We start from the raw sequence: 17,685 nt of genomic DNA, 5'->3' as shown, positions 1-17,685 counted from the left end.
AATGACCTGTTGATTGGCTTCGAAGTTCGAGTCGAACTTTATCGAGCAACCTACCGTGTGAAAGGATACGATTAACTCGGAGGCTATAAAAATATTTTGGTTTTACCTCTATTCAGCTTCCGGAACTAAAAAAAAAATCGATGATTCCAAGTACAAAAGTAAGAAAAAAAAGAATGTGATCGTACGCTTGGAGGAGGATTTGTGATCGATTGCCGACAGCTATTGACACACGCGAGACAAAAAAAAAACAATCCCCACGATGTACCTTACCGGGATGCTTTTGATCAGTTGACAACGAAAAAAAAAAAAACAGAAAAAGGGTCGGTCATGTAAACACAAGTACAAGACAAACAGAAACCGATTCTAGAGAAGCCTGTGAAAAGTAAACAGATCGATCGATCGTCATGTGATCTCGATTAGATGTAATCTTTCTTGCTTTCCATCGTGTTTCCTCCTGTAAGTCGCTATGGTTACACATGACAGCATGGACTATTTATCGAAAAAACTGGCGTTGCTAACAACAACCGAAGAGTAAAGCAAGCGAGTGGTTTGGTCCCAGTCCCAATACGCACCGTCGTGACGAATTTAATTTGATATCATTTTATAATTTTAATGAAATTTGTTTGTTATCTTAATTTCATCGTTAATTGGATTAAAGAGGATGTTTTTCCTATTTCCGTTGAGTGCCTCTAACCCGGGTGAGTAAGCATGAAAGCTGAGCAAGGATAGAAAGGAACCGCCAAAGTCCTCGGCCGCGCCGCGTCGAATAGAAGGATGACCGGGTGTGAACGGAAAATCGACCGGAACGAACACCGGCCTCGGAAGCATCGTTGTGCGCGTGTAAGGAATAGGTAGGGGGCTTATAATTTCGACACGCCTTTCGAGTGGAATAAGGTCCGACTCAGCTGGAGCGAGATCTCCTGGCTCGAAGGGCCATTTTATGCTGTACCATGGTCAACAGCTCACCTTTTGCTGGTGGTGGTCCTGATGATGGCAATAAAAACAACTTCAAACAAGCTGCAGCGTTCTGGAAAAAGGTCGGTAGAGTTCTTTTCCTCATCAGAAGAAGCATCAATCGGTTCCTTGTTACATCACTCATGCTGTTATTTTGATGCCCTCGGAACATAAGGGGTTGTAAATCTAACTTCAACTGAAGTTGTGTAAGCCTTTATGCGATTGCTGAGAACTGACTGCGCAGGAATAAACGTCTCCCGCCAGTGATCGGTCTTGTTGCAAAGAATGATAAAGACTTCAACCACTTCCTAACATATTGGAAGCTTATTAGGATGTCTTTTGAAACCCGTCGAGGTTTTGATGCTGAGAAATCCCGCAAGCTACGTTCTTTATTGCTGCCTTTGCAAAGAAAGTATTCCACTGAGAAAATGTAAGCGGTCAGTCAATAGGGTTAGCGTGGGAGAAACAAAGATCTTACCTGTCATTCGCAGAATTCCCCAAAAAAAAAATAGGAAGGAAGTACGGATTTTGCACCACCGTCAATCGGTCCTGTGGGAATTTGGGAAGTTTGAGGGTTTTTTTTTTTTTGGTGGAAGACTCTTACCTCTGCCAATTGATCCTCAGGTTTTAAGTCTGGCGAAGTTATATTCGATTTCCAGAGTTGTAGAAACTCGATCACTTGAGATCACTGCTTGATCAACTAAACATAGAGAATTTTCGTAATCTTCTTCTAAGAATGAATGTTCATCAAAGTATTTCCCGCAAGTATAGCGCTTGTGGATATGGATGAGTATGTTGTTTCCTATGGACAACACCTCCGCAACCTTTCGACCAACGTGATGAAGCAGTTTGCCATTGTATCTCTTGAGGACTTTGGACCTGGACTGAAAATTGCATGCACATTAAGGTGACTCTTCACCAAACAAACTAGATAACGTTCCCACGATTTCGTCGTCTAACGTGTTCCAGGTTACCATTTTTTTTTACATCATCTGCAACAACAAGGAAGCGAATGTCCTGCGGTGCAAAATGGAGGGACTCCTTACACTTTTCCATTCAAATTCTGCATTCCTCCACCGCACGGCGGGTGGTGACAAATTCAAATCCAATAGCGCTGGTACCCACTCCAGAAACGCTCCAGGGGAATGGGAATGGTCCCAAAGTCAAGTGAACGAGGGAATGAAGCTCGCGTCCTCCGAAGATGGACGGTGGGTTTTGTCACCAAGCGCAGCGGGTGTTGGGACACAACTAGGGTGGACAGGTTACGGCTAATGGGTCGTGCCTTCAGAAGCTTGAGGCGAAGCTATTTTCCGCCCGGCATGTGTACCTCGGAACGATGTCCTTTTTTATGTGCTAGACCTGCAAGAAAGGACACTATTGGAATGTTCATTGTCGGGCGAGTATCTAGCAGCACTACTATCCGCCTGCAGACCTTTGTGGCCTGATCGAATGGAACCCATGAATGGAACCGAACAACAAGGCCGAATGAATGAAGCGAAGACACTTTTCATGAATGGGCCAGTACAATTGAGTGTAGCAAACGGTTGGCAAATGGGCGAGCAGAGCAAAAGGAATGAATGACTATCCTGTACCTGTGCCAATGCGAAAAGGATGTAGCGATCTGTTCTTTGTTTGCGATCGGTAGATCGGTGCAGGTAGAGGCGATGGACGATGCAAGAAGACGATCGTACAACAAACCAAACAACTCTACACCCCCGTTTCATTTCGGTCCCTTCGATTCAAGGATTCATTGAAAACCTTGCCAGACAGAGCGTCGTCGGTCGACAAGGAGATCCTTCCCGAGGCTGCCTTCCTTCACCTTCAAGCGTTGCCGACAAAAGGATCAAAAGCGAGGATGAATCGGGGCCATACAGAGTGTAATGATAATAAATTAACTTCCCTCTTTGAGCAACCAAACAACACACAAATTATAACCGACTCCTCCGTGTTACTGCGAGGACGCAACGGACACCTTTTTTGTCTAAGAGGGGTTTTTTTTTCAAGGATACACAGCCAGCAGCTTCAATATGGGCAGAGGATACTTTATTGATAGAAGGTTTTTATTTCTTCGAATTTCGCTTTAATTGAGGATCGCCGTGAGGACGTCCGAGCGACGCGTTGTCCAGGGTTCGGTCAGCGATGGGTAGCAACGCATGTTTGTTTACATCGCGTGGCGTGGTTCTTTAGGCGGTTAGACGTTGCGTTGACCATCGACGAGATGGAAAGGTGTTTAGTTCTCCTCCGAGGGGGCAAGTGGCCGTTTGATGATAAATCGATACAGATGCACCGTCTTTTCCTTTTGTGGCGTTGTGGTTTTGGATTAGTTTTTTTTTTTTTGGTCACATTTATTCAATCGTTGATTTGTGGTTTGTTGACACACGGGGCGACACAGTGGCGTCGATAATGGGAGCTTTGTGCGGGTCACGATTGGGAGCGTTTGTTTGTTTTGGGTTTTTCTTCGGCATCGACCCGTTTAAATCATTTAGTCGTACGGTTCGAAGGGAAAGTTTTTGAGTGCTGAAGGGCCTGTTGCGTATCAGCGCTTGGAGAACAATTTATCGCATCAAAATGTTCTGACGATGGTAGGAAAGATTAATTGAAGAGTAGGGTTTAGGAAAGTTTACATTGTGATTTGTACGAATTTAATGCGAAAAGAAAACTTTTTCTTGGGAAGGGACAATATTTAAGAGCTGTTTAATATGTGATAATAAACAAGAGTTCACATAGTGCACATCAAATTTTTCGGACCTGTTAGGTGAAGTAGATCTTCAAAGCATCTGTTTGATGGCAGCTGGTTAAAATAAATATTTAAATTGAAAAAAAATTAAATTCTTCAAAAAGGAATATCGCTACAAACATAGCTTGATGGACTGTCCCAGACCACACAGACTCACAGAGACCAGGTTAAGAGTGGACCTCGTGGTAAAACCCACTTTTGCTAATCCGCTTGATCCATGGTCACGTGGAACTGCGTAGGAAGTGTGCCAACCTGTTTGCTATGTGTTTCAATTTTCCTTCTTAAATGAAGTCTGCTGCACCGTACAAAACCAACGCTGAAATCTTCCGGTTGGCCTTCCGGATCTACTGATCTTTGCCGATCGTAATACGCAGCTTAACGAGCAGCAAATCGATCGCCCTTCCTGGCTCGATTCACTTCAGCACTATGTCAACAACTGCCGCATGTAATCCGGCCCAGCAATGAGCAGCAGCCATTCGATCGATCCTGAACCTGGAGGATGTCTTCCGAGTAAGCACAATAGGAGCACACCTTCGAAAAGGACCACAATGCATGCTCACTTAAGCGCATGACTGCGCCTGTTTTCTTGACCTGCGTCTCAATAATAGTTCCGGTTCCTGTTGGTTTTTCCTTCATTTCAACCACCATTTTCGCCCACACAATCGATTCCTGACGCAGGAAAGTGGCCCTCGTCATAAACGTCATTCACAAAACGAGTGCCTCACACGAGATAGAGCTTATGGTGCTTATGGGTTTATGGGTGTGCTTTTTTTTCTGTTGTTTGAATGAAATGTGATTATCATGCTGTCGATGGTTGCAAATAGCTTGTTCCCCAACCCATGTTTCCGAGTGTTCCGGAGCATAATACCGGTGTACGAGCCGAAAGCCGAAATTGGCAACTTCATTAGCATCGACAGGATGTAATGGAAGAATCAAATGGAAAGATCAATGTGTGTAAAAAACATTAGAACCGGATCCTTTTTGACTTTTGGGCTGGATTCATTTACGCACTGGGTGTGCCTTGTAGAACAGGCACAAAAAAGGAGCCGAGAGCGTTGAACATCCGCTTCCGATACCGAATGTATGTGCAAACAACGCAGCAACTTAAGCAAATTTAATGGAAAAACATGCTCGTCAGGCTGCAAACGGAACAGGAACCGATATAATGTGATGATGAGCGTGAAAATTAAAACTCAACCTCACCGCTGGTGGAATATGGATGAAAAAGCTTATCATTTCCGCCTTCAAAAGTGTATACGGTTCGATGGGATACTAATTGACTCGTTCTTGATGGCCAAACGATGCGGTAGAAAATGATCGAATATCTGTTTGATGGAAAAGTTAAAGAATTGTTGTCGATTCGTTTGATCGATGATTTGCAGGAAGGAAAAAGGAAAAACTGTATGAAATGCTTATCGAATTGAAACTTTGCATTAAATTCGATGCTAGCGAGTTAATATCGAATTCTCACTTAAGCAACGTTCGGTACTAGGAATGATTCGCCAAGAGATTGTCGAATTCTTTCAGCCTAGCAACGAGCAAAATTTAATAAACAAATGTTCTAGAAATCGCTAGGATAGATTTCAAAGCAGGAGGAACAGCCAAGAGACTTTGGGTCAAATAAAAAGCAAGAAAATTCCTCTATTATATCGTATATTCCAAGAGCTAATTGTTTTGTCCGCCGGAAGCCTCGTCGTTTAAGAGATATCGTCTACGAAAAGGACATCGTCTAAGGGTTTCACTTTTTTTTGGTTTAACGACCTTTTACTAAGTCATGACCAGATAGTTGGATAGTCAGCACTCACTACGGCTGTGCTAAGAAGCCTTAAAAACTCAAAGAACCTACAGACATCTTGATCCAACAGTGATTGTTATTCTTGAGATCTCCCCAGTGAAGGCAATGGTTGATCTCCGTCGATCTATTTTTAACAAGACGTATACATAACAAGACAAAAGATTTTAGTACTGGTAGAACCTCTGTAGAATCTCTACTAATTCTGGACTCGAAGTAGTCGAAATATTTATTAAAGACGAGCCACTTTTTTCTGATTAAATTAGCAGAAATCAATGTCTGAATATGTGAAATCCTCATGAAAAAATCATATTTAGAATTTATGTGATATCTGGATGTCTACAATTAAAATTGATTCCCTAATCATTGAATACAGCTTTAACGTTTTTCGTTTAATGTTTGTTTATTTAAAATATATAAACTAGTATCGCAACGTATCTTATAAATTCTTTTCATTCTGTACAACGATTACGCCATCTATTTACTAGCGTATCACTGGGCTGTGGCTTAAAACAGCTAAAGACGCCTAATGTTGGTAGGCTTTGCTAAAGTCCCATGCTTTCTCTTGCTGCTGACTGCCGACGGGAGAAGCCGTTGTCCGTTCTTCCGATGTTCGCTGAGGCAGATCTTCAGAATCCGAACCTCCACCACCACCACAGTGTGATCCACGGCAACAGCAGTGTTGACCATGTTGATGTTCCTTCGGTGAGTGACGACCTCCAGCAGATGTGGACGCAACTCCACCCAACTCGGCCCCGAATGGAGTATCTCCCTTCTTGCGCTTAACGCGTCGGTTCTGGAACCAAATCTTGACTTGCTTCTCGGACAGTCGAAGACGTGTGGCGATCTCGATGCGTCGCAGACGGGTAAGGTACATGTTGCCGGCAAACTCGCGCTCCAGCTCGAGTAGCTGGGTGCTGGTAAAGGCTGTACGGATGCGCTTGCTGGACAGCTCGTCATCGATGGTGTACGTTTGGGAGAGATCGTTGGAGCGCGTTGGTGATGGACTTCCCGATGGAATGGTGGGAGTTCCAGCCGTTACACTGACACAGGCACTCGATAAAGTTTCGGTGGTGGGGCGTCCGGAAACGGTAGGATAGGGTGCGTATCGTTCTGGCGTCTTTTCACAGCGGTACAACTTGCGGTAGTAATCCTCCTTGGGGGACAGTTTCGGAGGTGAAACATCCGTCGGTTGGTAAAGCTTCGGGGATAGTTCGAGCTTAGCGTCTGATTGCCAGAACGGAACGATGGGCTGGTTGGTGGGTGTGTGTGGCAATGCGGTCGTGTGCGGGAACAGACTTTGTTGGGGATGGTGCTGGAGCATATGCTGCTGCTGTTGCTGTTGCTGTTGTAATCCAAGCGAGAACAGATAGCTTCCAACATAGCAAGCCGAGTAGGGCAGTGTCGTTCCCGGCGGAGTCACTGGAAGTTGTGTGAAGGGACCCGCATAGGGGAAACTTTTTTTCACCGCTGGCGCTGGCTTGTCACTGATCAACGAGTCCACTAGAAACGAACGAGACATCTTCGCTGATTTTCACACACTGAAACACACGTGGGAGGCACTGATGGATGCTGAGGATCACAGAAATTGTCCAAGAAATTGTTCAATCCGGCACGAGATATTCAAGATTCGCTTGCTTCGTCTTCACTTTGCTAGCTTAAGTCTTCGACTGAAGTGAAGATCCCATGGTGGGAAGGGTATTTATAGGTGGCCTTCAGCACAACCCTCGGGAAGTCCTTTTTCCCCTTCTTCATCAGCAAGCCCCGAACGAGAAGCTGCGATTGGTCGAACGGTAGGGCGGCCGATACCTGCGGCAAACCGAAGGGAGTTCATAGCATCCCTGGTAGCGAGGGATAAAATTGCCCCCTTTGCTCAATACAACGGCAATTCGTCACCTACCTTAACAGATGGTCGATTTCGATCCCTTTCCTTGTCCGCTTTCCGCTTCCATTCCATTAGTTATTCATTGGACTAGGACTTGTGCCTAGAATAAGAGTCGGAACTCTGTGGACGGTAAAAGCGATCTACAGACAACGCACACCAAACAAGCCAAACTCCGCCCTACGGTTGAAGGACCCAAGGGTCAAACCTTGGGCTGGGAACGATATAGTAGCAGAACAGTAGGGAAGGTCCAGAACAAAAGGATCTGGCTGCCTGTTTGCCTGGAAGAATGCAATTTTCGGTCGGCTTTGGTAGACTTTACGGCGCGACAGAACGCGTCAGCCGCCAGTTTGTCTGGGACGATTTTGGGTCGAGTGGCAATAGAATTGGACAGCAATTGATTGAACGACTCGTGTCTGAATGTCTTCGGTAGATCGGTGACAAAAGGGAACGAATCAAAACATCGTCTTTGTCGCTTGTGTGTCGTGTAAGAATTTAAAGTTGAATTCAATCCATTTGGTGTTCAATTAGTTCAATCAATTGAAAATGATTAAAGTTTAGTTTTCTTTTGGTAGATATTTAGTTGAGGATGATGCCTTATCCCTCTGAGAGTAATAGTCATTCGATCACGATTTTTCTACTTAATCTTTAGTATCTAGCTTAGTTGCCAGCTAGTTCTTAAGTTGCTATAAACTCAAAACTCATAACTGTTGTATTACTTAAAAAAGTATATTTATTCTTGACACTACCTCTTAAGAGATCAATTCCACTAATAAGAATAAAGGATAAAGTTTATCAATGGTTGATCAAATGAGGACATTCATCCAACAACACTTTGCTTCAAAGCATATATTCTATAACTGATATAATTTTTTACCTTAACACTAATGTATTCAAAGCTTACCTTTATTCCTGAAATAAAAATGAAGCAAATTTACAATCATCGGGCCATTCTTCTATAGTAAATAAAATATTGACGAGTCATTCTTGTTTACGCCCGACTTGCTAACTGATCGTATTAGCAACAACAGCACAAAACCTAAATCTGACGGCTTTTTCCACAATGAAGCGTCAAACGATCCCGTGTGTGAAAGGATTGAAAAGAGCTTTGATTTCTCCTTCCTTGCAAATTTGTATCAGAGAACAACAACGAAGAATGATCAACACAATGGTAAAAATAATCCTTTCGTGCACTGTGCCATTTGCACCGGATCGGAAAGATCCATTGATCTATGCAGTATGATTGCCAGAAGCAAGCTGATCTTTGATCTGTGTGAAAACATTGCAGTTATGGTAGAATGATCACGAATTGCTTCGGGGTTTGTGTGGATGTGTTGATAGTAGAAGCCAAATGAATAGCATTCGATGGATTATTGCTCGTTGATTGTTTAGCGGGAGGATCATTTGCTATAAAAGATAACAATGGGATTCATCGCGATCAACTATTGAATATTTGTGTTGTGTAGTAAAAAGCAGTGATCGTTTAAATTCTTGTACAAATATGTAATTTAAAAAAGTTCTACAATTTCACCGTCATAACATCAGTACTCTCCCATCTTGGCGTAAAGGACTAAATTTGCGTGGGAAGTGACACCATGTTTCGATCACAGCGCTAACAATAAACAGTTGATCGTTATCGCGATCAAGTCACGGTGACAAAAGTTGCCTCAAATCAGTCCCGGCATACACTTTCAGTGGCAAGAGCCACTTCAGGACACACAAAAGCATCAGACACAAACCGACTTTCGAGATCGTTTATAGTTTCTTTTGTCTTGGTGCATTCAAAAGCGTATTTCTGGGTGAGTTAACTTTCTAGAGGATCCTTTCACCTTGCCGACCAACTGTCAAAGAAGATCAAATCGACCGACCGAAGCGAAAGGATTGTCAAACGATCTTATGTCGGTCGACGTGGATGACAGAAATGCGCGCAAGATTAATTGTAATTTTTAATCGTTTAGTATAATTTTTCACTAAAAATTTAATGAAGCCAGCGGACATATTAGTGAACCGAAATTGCGAAAACACATCAACCACAATCTTAAGGTGATCGATTCGAGTGGATCACAGCGAGCGGTCCTGCATGCAACACGTATCAATCAATTATTTTTATTGATTCCTGGGATAGGATCTTCTCGCCTTTAGCAGCGAAAAGAAGAAAGAGAAAAAAACGCCAATCGATAGAAGGAAGGAAAGGACATCGGAAAAGAAAACAGCTTCAGTTTGCTGCATTGTCCTCGTTCGTGTCGAACGAAACCGAGCGCATGAATGGAGTGCATGAATGGGATGCACTTTTCGAAAGCGTTGTCAAATCCCACAAAACATTTAAACAAGCACTCACTCCAGCAGCGTGATAAATTGTCCCGGTACGCCCTGTGCTTTTCTTCTCTCTCTCTCTCTCTCTCCCTTCTTTTGCTATAAATGTAGCGAAAATCGTCGTGTCTTAAGACGGTGGTGAAGATCTATCGGGCTAGACGCCTTTTTTTACGCCGCTGCACATTCATTCTCTCCTTTTTCGAGTGTGCTACATGCTTGAAATTGCATTCGTTCTCGTGTATCATTTTTTTCCGCCTTCCTTTCATTCCTTGGTTGCAAGTTGAGGTAACACAATTGATCAATGCAATTTTTTGGCTAGCTGCAGCATTGCTCCCTTTCGAGATAGCGAGATATCATCGATATTTCGTCATACGACAATGAAGTAGGAAACAAGGGAAACAAGGCAAGCCTATGCAAACGGGACACAATGGTATAGGGCAAAAGCTAGAGCCAGAGCACCCATCAAAAGGTAACAATTTTATGCACATTCCAGCCCTGGGCACGTTGTGCCTTGTTCTGGTGCATTAGTTCGTACATTCGGGGCCGAAGCAAAAAAAAAAAGGGCACGTTCATGTAAGTAGTCATCGTTCTTTCTTTCTTTCTTGTGAGTAAAGCAAAGAAAGACCACACTGTTGTCGAGTGGACAATGTTGCAATTATGTCACGAGTCCTTAAGCGTTCGATGCAATAAAGTGAAGCGCTTGAAGCATACGAAGATTGTGTAATAATAGCTACATGATCAAGCGCAAATCAAACAGTTGTAAAGTTTGGTGGAAAATGATTGAGGAATATAAAGTTTTGAAGTGAGATATTTTCGAAGAAATAGTTTTATGATCCTGGTACTTCCTACACGCGGGATGTTTATGGAAGGTCATAAAACTGGAGTCTCGTTTTATTGGTTGCAGTCATGATGATATGAAATATTTAAGGCGAGAGCTTATTTCAATGAAGCTATAATCGGAAAGAGGTTATAAATTATTTGCACCTTTCTTGTTCGTTCATACTTATTTTTGAGATTTAAAGATCTGTTTAGAAGCTGAAAGAGATGTCAAACCATATGTTGTAAAGCATTTGAATGTCCTTTTCTAGATTTACAATGTAGGAACTAGAAAAAAATATTAAATTTTATGTATTATTTCTCCTTTAACTGAGACTACTAATACTGCGGTAATAGTAGTGCTTCAGAAAAAAACAGCAGTTAAAGGCCTCACACTTTCTAAAATTTTGATTATCAAGAGAATAAGCTTCTCTTTTCCTACTTGAACTCCTTTCAAAATTATATATATTTACGTTTTTAACATCAAAGTGTATATTAGAAGCATTATGGCACAGTAGTGTCGCTTTTATAGTGTTGGTAGTAGGTAAAAGAATTTAAAAATATAAATTTATAGCCTTTGACACATTGAGCACATTCATAAATGGATACTAGAATTTCAATACTTGAATGAATAAAGTATTGAACAGGGAAGCCCTAAGAAAAAGCTCTTTTATAGCAAGATAGACAGGCAGTTATGCCTGAATAGAAAGTATGCCCATCTGGGGGTGTTTACGAAAGCCAAACAGACCATTTAGAGATTGTCCTCATGACCAAACTCAGGGAAACTGAAATATTAGTGAAGCCGTCTTCTTATCGATGAGCTACTTCAAACACTTAAGATACTTTGCGGGTGTTTAGCTTAGACTATATAACCTTTCTTACAATACTTCTAAGCTTGATATTCTTACAATGCAATGATCTTTAATTAAGGAACTTGTCTCACTAATACTTAACGATCTCCTAAGGTCACGCCTGCTATCAAATGACCGATACCACGTAAGATGGGTAGTCCGTCCTCACAACGGAGGAACGGTTCGGATGGGATTTGAACCCTGGTCCTGCCGTTTGAAGACCGGCGCCACTGTCGCATGCACTAGTATACATTTAGGCGCATCATTATGCATATTTTTGTAGTTTATTCGGAGTAAACCATACTCCTGAGTCAAGTTAAACGAAAATTCTTTCGGCTTCACATATGTTTTTCAATTTTATTTTGAAAAAAACAACTCTGGAACCAATAATACACCCAAACCTTGACCTGTTTTGCATAAGAATACAATAATCGATTATTGTTCGAACATGTGTAAACAAACCTCATCTAACAACAGTCAGTCTACACAAATACACCCAACAAAAAAGGTTGGTAGATCAATAAAGAAAACATAACCGTTTAATGTTTAATTTAATAATTTGTAACGTTTACGCGACAGACCCCGCTTCACCAAATTAGGGTTAATTTGTAAAGTTTGGGTGATTTGTCAATCACTCTGGCCGAATTGCACGAGTTAAAAAAAAGAAGCCGTGCAACCCTCTGCGCAAGATGTGTGAACGTGTGTTGAGTGTTGTTATTGCTGCTACAGCCAACGCTACTCGAAGGTTTTTGAATGGCTTTCAAACATACTCACGGGTACTTCAATAAATGTTCCGGTGAGCTTCCGAAAAAATAAGGGACACACCAACATCGAGGGAAAAAGTGCCACCGGTGGAAGAAGGAGCGAAAAAACACGTATTCCACATTTCCACGGATTGTATTAGATAATTTATTTATTATTCTGCAACAATAGGAAAACAGTTTCCCCCTCTTACTATTGCTAGCAGTGGAAGTTATCATCATAAATGTGCTTGCCGGCCTGCCGAAGGTACTTTATAGAATTGATATTTGCACACCATGGTCAGGATCGGGCGATTCGACACGAAGCTGTAAGGCTCCGGGAGGATTGGTCCCGCGAAACCGTGCTCCGTCCCGTACGCAACACTGGTTGACAGAGAAGGGAGATAATATTTCTAGGATACTTTTCAAATTAAAACGATACAAGGGTAACGCCGGCGGGTTACTGATGGCGCATATGTTCGAGGCACATAACTACCGACCAATCCCTCTGCTCTGTAGGGAAGGCCGAACCGTGAAAGACTGATGTGGCTATAAAAAAGGGGGAAAAGATGTGCAGCCATCTTCAGTAAAGATGGCTACTCTATCATCCTGTTCGACGTACTGCCCGGTGCGCCATGGCAGAGGCGCAATTGTTGGCGAGTACTAGCCCTTCGTTGTCGCTATACAGCAGGAATTGATAGGTTCATAAAATGTAATTGCATGCACAAGAGCAAGGTGACGAGTGACAGGAATTTGCTCTTAATCATTCCCTTCCTTTCCCAGGGAAGTTTTCCCTTTGGCACGCTAGATACACGCAGGACGAGGACAGTACAGAGCCACATCTAAATAGCCCTTCGAACGGTTGAACGGTTCTCTGCGGTTAATATTCAAATTCAGTGGAGAAACTGGTACCGAAGGGATGCCAGCGTTGGAAGCCGGTTCCGTGATAGTATTAGCCATCTTACTTTCAATTAATGAACGTATCAGAGGCAAAAGGCCCTCATCTGTGTGGTTGATGAGAAAAGTGCACCCGCCAGGGGACATGCTCGTATGCCGCCAAAATGGTGGTTTGGAAGTTAATTTTCATGCTGCCTAGGTTTAAGTTCCAGCGGTGGCTGGGGATAAATTATTCCGTAGCTTTGTTAGCGAGCGCATCTAACGTGGTGTCTGGTTCTGTGTGTTTGAAGTAGTTTTTAATTTAGTACAAGGATGGTTTGTGACGGTGTGGATGACATGTCTGGTGCTGAGGAGTGGTTTTGGGTAAGCGTGTCTGGTGAAACATGTTTTACGAGTTTTAACAATCGCTTGAATTTTAAGGGTTATATAAAGTCTTTACAAGTAGATTGCATGATTTTTTTAAACAAAATAATAAGCTTATTAACTATTCATCTTGACAATACGGCGGGGAGCCGTCATACTAAAATTTAAATAGGAGTAAATAAATTTTGTAATTAGTCTTGACGTTAATCAAGGCAGAGTAGGTTACAGCAACGATCCGAAAGAGAACAATGAGCTATCAAATAGCCGAAGTGATCAACGATTTGATGTTTGCAAGATCAGTTTCAATTTAATTCGTTTTCAATTTCGTTTTCCGTATTGCTCAACCTTAGGCGCTGTTTTTTTTTCAAATCCAGGAATCAACAAATTTCTCAATTTTTATCGCATTGAGGATTACTCACTGGCTATCGATTTACTTAGTGTACTGAGCTGGTTCGTGGGAGCTCAACTGTGAAACTGAAAAGGATTTATTCATAGAGAGCCTCATTGAACTAGCCTAGCGCTACAGCAAATTATTCTCTGCTAATTTCTACCAATAATTTCCAAGGCTTCTGTAAGAGAATGGCATTACGTAGTCTTGTAAATTGGACTGAAAAATTGTGGATATCTTTCTTACCTAATGTCATTCCTAATTCTGATGCGCAGCTCAGACATCAGCTTCGAATAATTCTTTGTAGAGTATCAGTAACATGTGTAGTTCCAGTTTAATAGCCCCAGCTATAATTTATTTAAAATTCATATGTTTTCCCCAGCAAGATCAAACCCTCAATTCCAATCTACAATGGCTGCCGCAGTTTTCGTTGGCCATCTTTGGCCTAAACGGTGCAGATAGAAGGTCACGCGCCCAGCCAAAAAGATGAGATGAAGATAATAGATAGTTGTTCGAATTCAGTAGCGAACATCCGGGAGGGAAAAGCGAACGATAAGGTACGCTTGCCCGCTTTTCCATAGCTTTTCAATTAAACAGATTTTCCACTCCGTCTACTTTGCTTCTGATTGCCCGGGTGTCCCGTTCGTACCGGGGAAGACTCATTTTCCTATCGATCGGCTGGGAAAACGGAATAGACACGAGGCGGACGGGGTTCAGGTTGAGGTTTTGTTTGGTAAATATTTGTCTGCATGTGTCGCTTGACTGCAAGCGCTGACGAGGAAATGAATGCATGTTGATAACAATGTTGCCGGGAGCGATATAGGGATGGTAATAAGGATACATTGTCGGTAAATAAACAGTTCATTTGGAGGAACACGCTAGTAGAGAAGTGAAGCTGATGGGGTTTGACGCTTAAAGTTTGATTGGATGGTATATGAAAATTCTTTTTTTCTTATAAAAACACTTCACGAAGAGAGATGGAACAGAATTTGCGCTAGAGTTGTACACGAAAAGCGAAACAATATCCTACAAAGGCCACCAACCGATTACATTGTCCATATGAAGGGTCGCGTGAAGCGTAAGGGCACGGGATTTATATCCCCGAACTCTTCCCAAAACAGCGCTACACATAATTATTGGATTAAAGTACATCAATAATAGCTGGTTTGGTAGCGAAGTTTTGTCCGACACGGTGGTCGGACGGGTGTAGTTGCTAAGCTACGAACAGAACGGATGTTTAACGGCTTATGACCAATGAGAGTTGGAGTAATAAGGGAGCACCTAGACCTCACGCGGACACCAAAACATTAACCGCAAAACATTCGGGCCCTGTTTGACATCAAGTTAACTCTCGTCAGTCTTCGGTGTATCACGTTTCAGGAGCCTTCTCTCGAACGTTTTTAGGTGAAATTGAGCCACTTCACAAGTGCTGTTGTGCACCGAGCATAGTTTTCCGTAATGCAGCACCAACAAAAGGGAAAGAATTTGCATGCATGCTCCGGTACAAAATTGTCGCCCGATTTGTGTGGGAAACGTGGAAAGTTCGAGTAGTTGCCGGGATACTCCAGCCAAATGTCACCCCGTACGCGCACTCAAATGTCTGCCTGAAGTGCCGTGCAGTTGCTGCCTGTTGCTGCCGTTTACAGTTCTTGTGGTGCTATTTTTACCTCAAGCACCATATCAATGTCAACTCGAGCGGTCAAAGTTTGTTCAGCGGTTCTGGGATAAGAGTTAAAATGGGAGTTTCCTTAAACGGTTGATTTTTCCCACATTGTAAGGATTGAAATGAGCATAGGTGACATTTAATTAAGTTCCTTGTCAAGCTATTAAGGGTTTTCAAGATTAATTTAAGCAGTGCTGAGTAAGGAATCACTAAACATAAGAAAAGCAATCTTATAATTGTGCGAATTTAAAGCTTCATATGAAGCTGATTGGTGCCATTAGTTGCTATATGTGAAATCCTTCTTCAGGATGATACTTCTTCTTTTTTTTTGCTTTAAGTTCTTTTTTATATTTTTGTTCAATAGAGAAGGCTTGATCGTATTGTAATGTTAAACATTTTATAAAAAGATTAAAATAATTCCAAAGCACCGAAAGTGCAAGTGTGGCATTTTTCATTTCAATTCAATACAAACTGCTTTTATGGATATTTTAAGAGACAATAATAATAATTTGTCTGCTAATTTAAAATAAAACCAGTGTTTTGCTATTTAATTACCGATTTAAGATTTCTTGTACTACTCATAACTCCTGCCAGTATGCAATTACTAGTTTTTGTTTATATTTTTTTAAATTTTACGGCACGATGTGAGGACATTTTAAGCCTTTACGATCGGATTCAGCTCACAAGATGTATTTAAACGCATAATTCCATTCTCCAAACGCATAACTGCAAGTAGTACAATAATTTTAAATTATTTTTTTTTTTCGATATCAAATCTATTGAAAATCGAGCACAAATAAATCGTTGCTCCTCTCATTTCCTTTCGATCCGATTTTTCTTACCTAACCAACCGGTCCTCCTACCCTTGACTGGTTAAAGGCTAATTCTGCCGCAATAAAATAACATTTGTTTACACATATTCAATCGAAAAGGATCGAGGATGGAACGGTGGCTTGTGTCGGATTGTTAGCGAACCTTCTGTAGAATGTGATTTTGTTCTTTGTCACACTGTAGTCGTCTATGATCGTAAGGGCCAATTCGGAACGGTGTGAGGGCAGCCAAGGGTTTTATCAATAACATTTGCTCTGAACGAAGGATCACAGTTCGGTTTCGTTGCACCTGGCTTGCATGTGGCACAGGAATCTTTATCGATGCCCAAAACGCGTACCGCGCACGAGGTCGCAGAAGGAACGTGTACAATTGTTGCGCTGTGTTCGGATGATTTGTGTAGGATGACTTTTATGCAGTGAAGGAATGGTTTTGTGGGATGAAAAAAAGGAAGAGCAAAAAAAAAAACCTCCTAAAATTTCGATCTCGTCCTCTCGGGGTTTTATAATTGGCTTTAATCGTTTTCCTTTCATGGCCAGTGCCCAACAGCATTCTGCCCTTTTATGTTTTCTAATTTGACATAATTGCTGCCCGTCACCGTAATGCTGCTTACCGTTAAGAAAGGTGGACAACAATCCACAATGGCAAAGTGTGACTGTGGAACCACTCGAAAAGAAGAAAAGGAGAGAGCGTAAGGATTTAGCACAAGTTTAACATGGTCACGGACAGGGCACTCGACGCATGGTAAGCCCATTGAAATGAGTTTCTTGTGTGCGAATTGCACATAGTCGGATCGGTTTGGTTGCCATTTTTTTGTCGCTGTTGTTGCCTTTTCCTTGAAATGCCTGGATCAGCCTCTTTTAGCCGCAGGCCACTACCTAAGACACTATTGCGCGTCCTGCACAATCTGGACACAAGCCTCGCAGTTCGTTTCGAAAGGACATGGAGCAACAAAAGGGCAACAATTCGAGAGGACATCGCGCATTTTTTTTTTTTGTTATAAAGAATCCTGCGCAATTCTTCAGATCTCATTGTAGCCCTAAAATTCTGCGCAAAGAGCAGTAGAGGAGAGCGGAGATGGCTTTCTTGTTGCACATGAACACACTCATCATTATTTGCTTTAATGCTATTGATTTGGAAATTTAACGCCAAATAAAAAGTACTTAGCACCGGGTGATGCTGGGTGCTACACACATGATTGAATGGGGGAAAATGTCGAGTTTTCTTGATTCGTTACGGCTATCTAATCGATGCAGCTGTGACACGGTTGTGTGGCGTGTAACACGCTTGTGACGGTTTTGTGGGACAGAGAGTGGATAGATAAACGCGAAACAATTATTTATTAACACAGAAAGGAAACGTGCGAGATGTGCCCGATGGTGTACCAAACAGGGAATCATTTTGGATTGCTTCATGATGAATAGCTAACTCTTGTTGTAGGACTTAGAATTATGAACGCTC

General features: G+C 42.1%; 2 protein-coding genes across 2 annotated transcripts in view; one reads left to right on the top strand and one right to left on the bottom strand.

Moving 5' to 3' along the window:
* LOC126557619 (glycerol kinase) overlaps positions 1 to 17,685 on the top strand; it is a 164,471-nt gene that overhangs the window by 15,870 nt on the left and 130,916 nt on the right. The window lies entirely within an intron of this gene.
* On the bottom strand, positions 6,010 to 7,008 carry LOC126558528 (homeobox protein Hox-D4-like). Its single transcript, XM_050214552.1, has one exon. The coding sequence runs from the start codon at positions 7,003 to 7,005 to the stop codon at positions 6,010 to 6,012; it is 996 nt and encodes a 331-aa protein (XP_050070509.1). The 5' UTR covers positions 7,006 to 7,008.

Source organism: Anopheles maculipalpis, chromosome 2RL (genome assembly GCF_943734695.1).
Source record: "Anopheles maculipalpis chromosome 2RL, idAnoMacuDA_375_x, whole genome shotgun sequence".
In the NCBI taxonomy this organism is placed as follows: Eukaryota; Metazoa; Arthropoda; class Insecta; order Diptera; family Culicidae; genus Anopheles; species Anopheles maculipalpis.
Note: the sequence above shows the minus strand (reverse complement) of the source record. Positions and strands in the feature narration are given on the sequence as shown.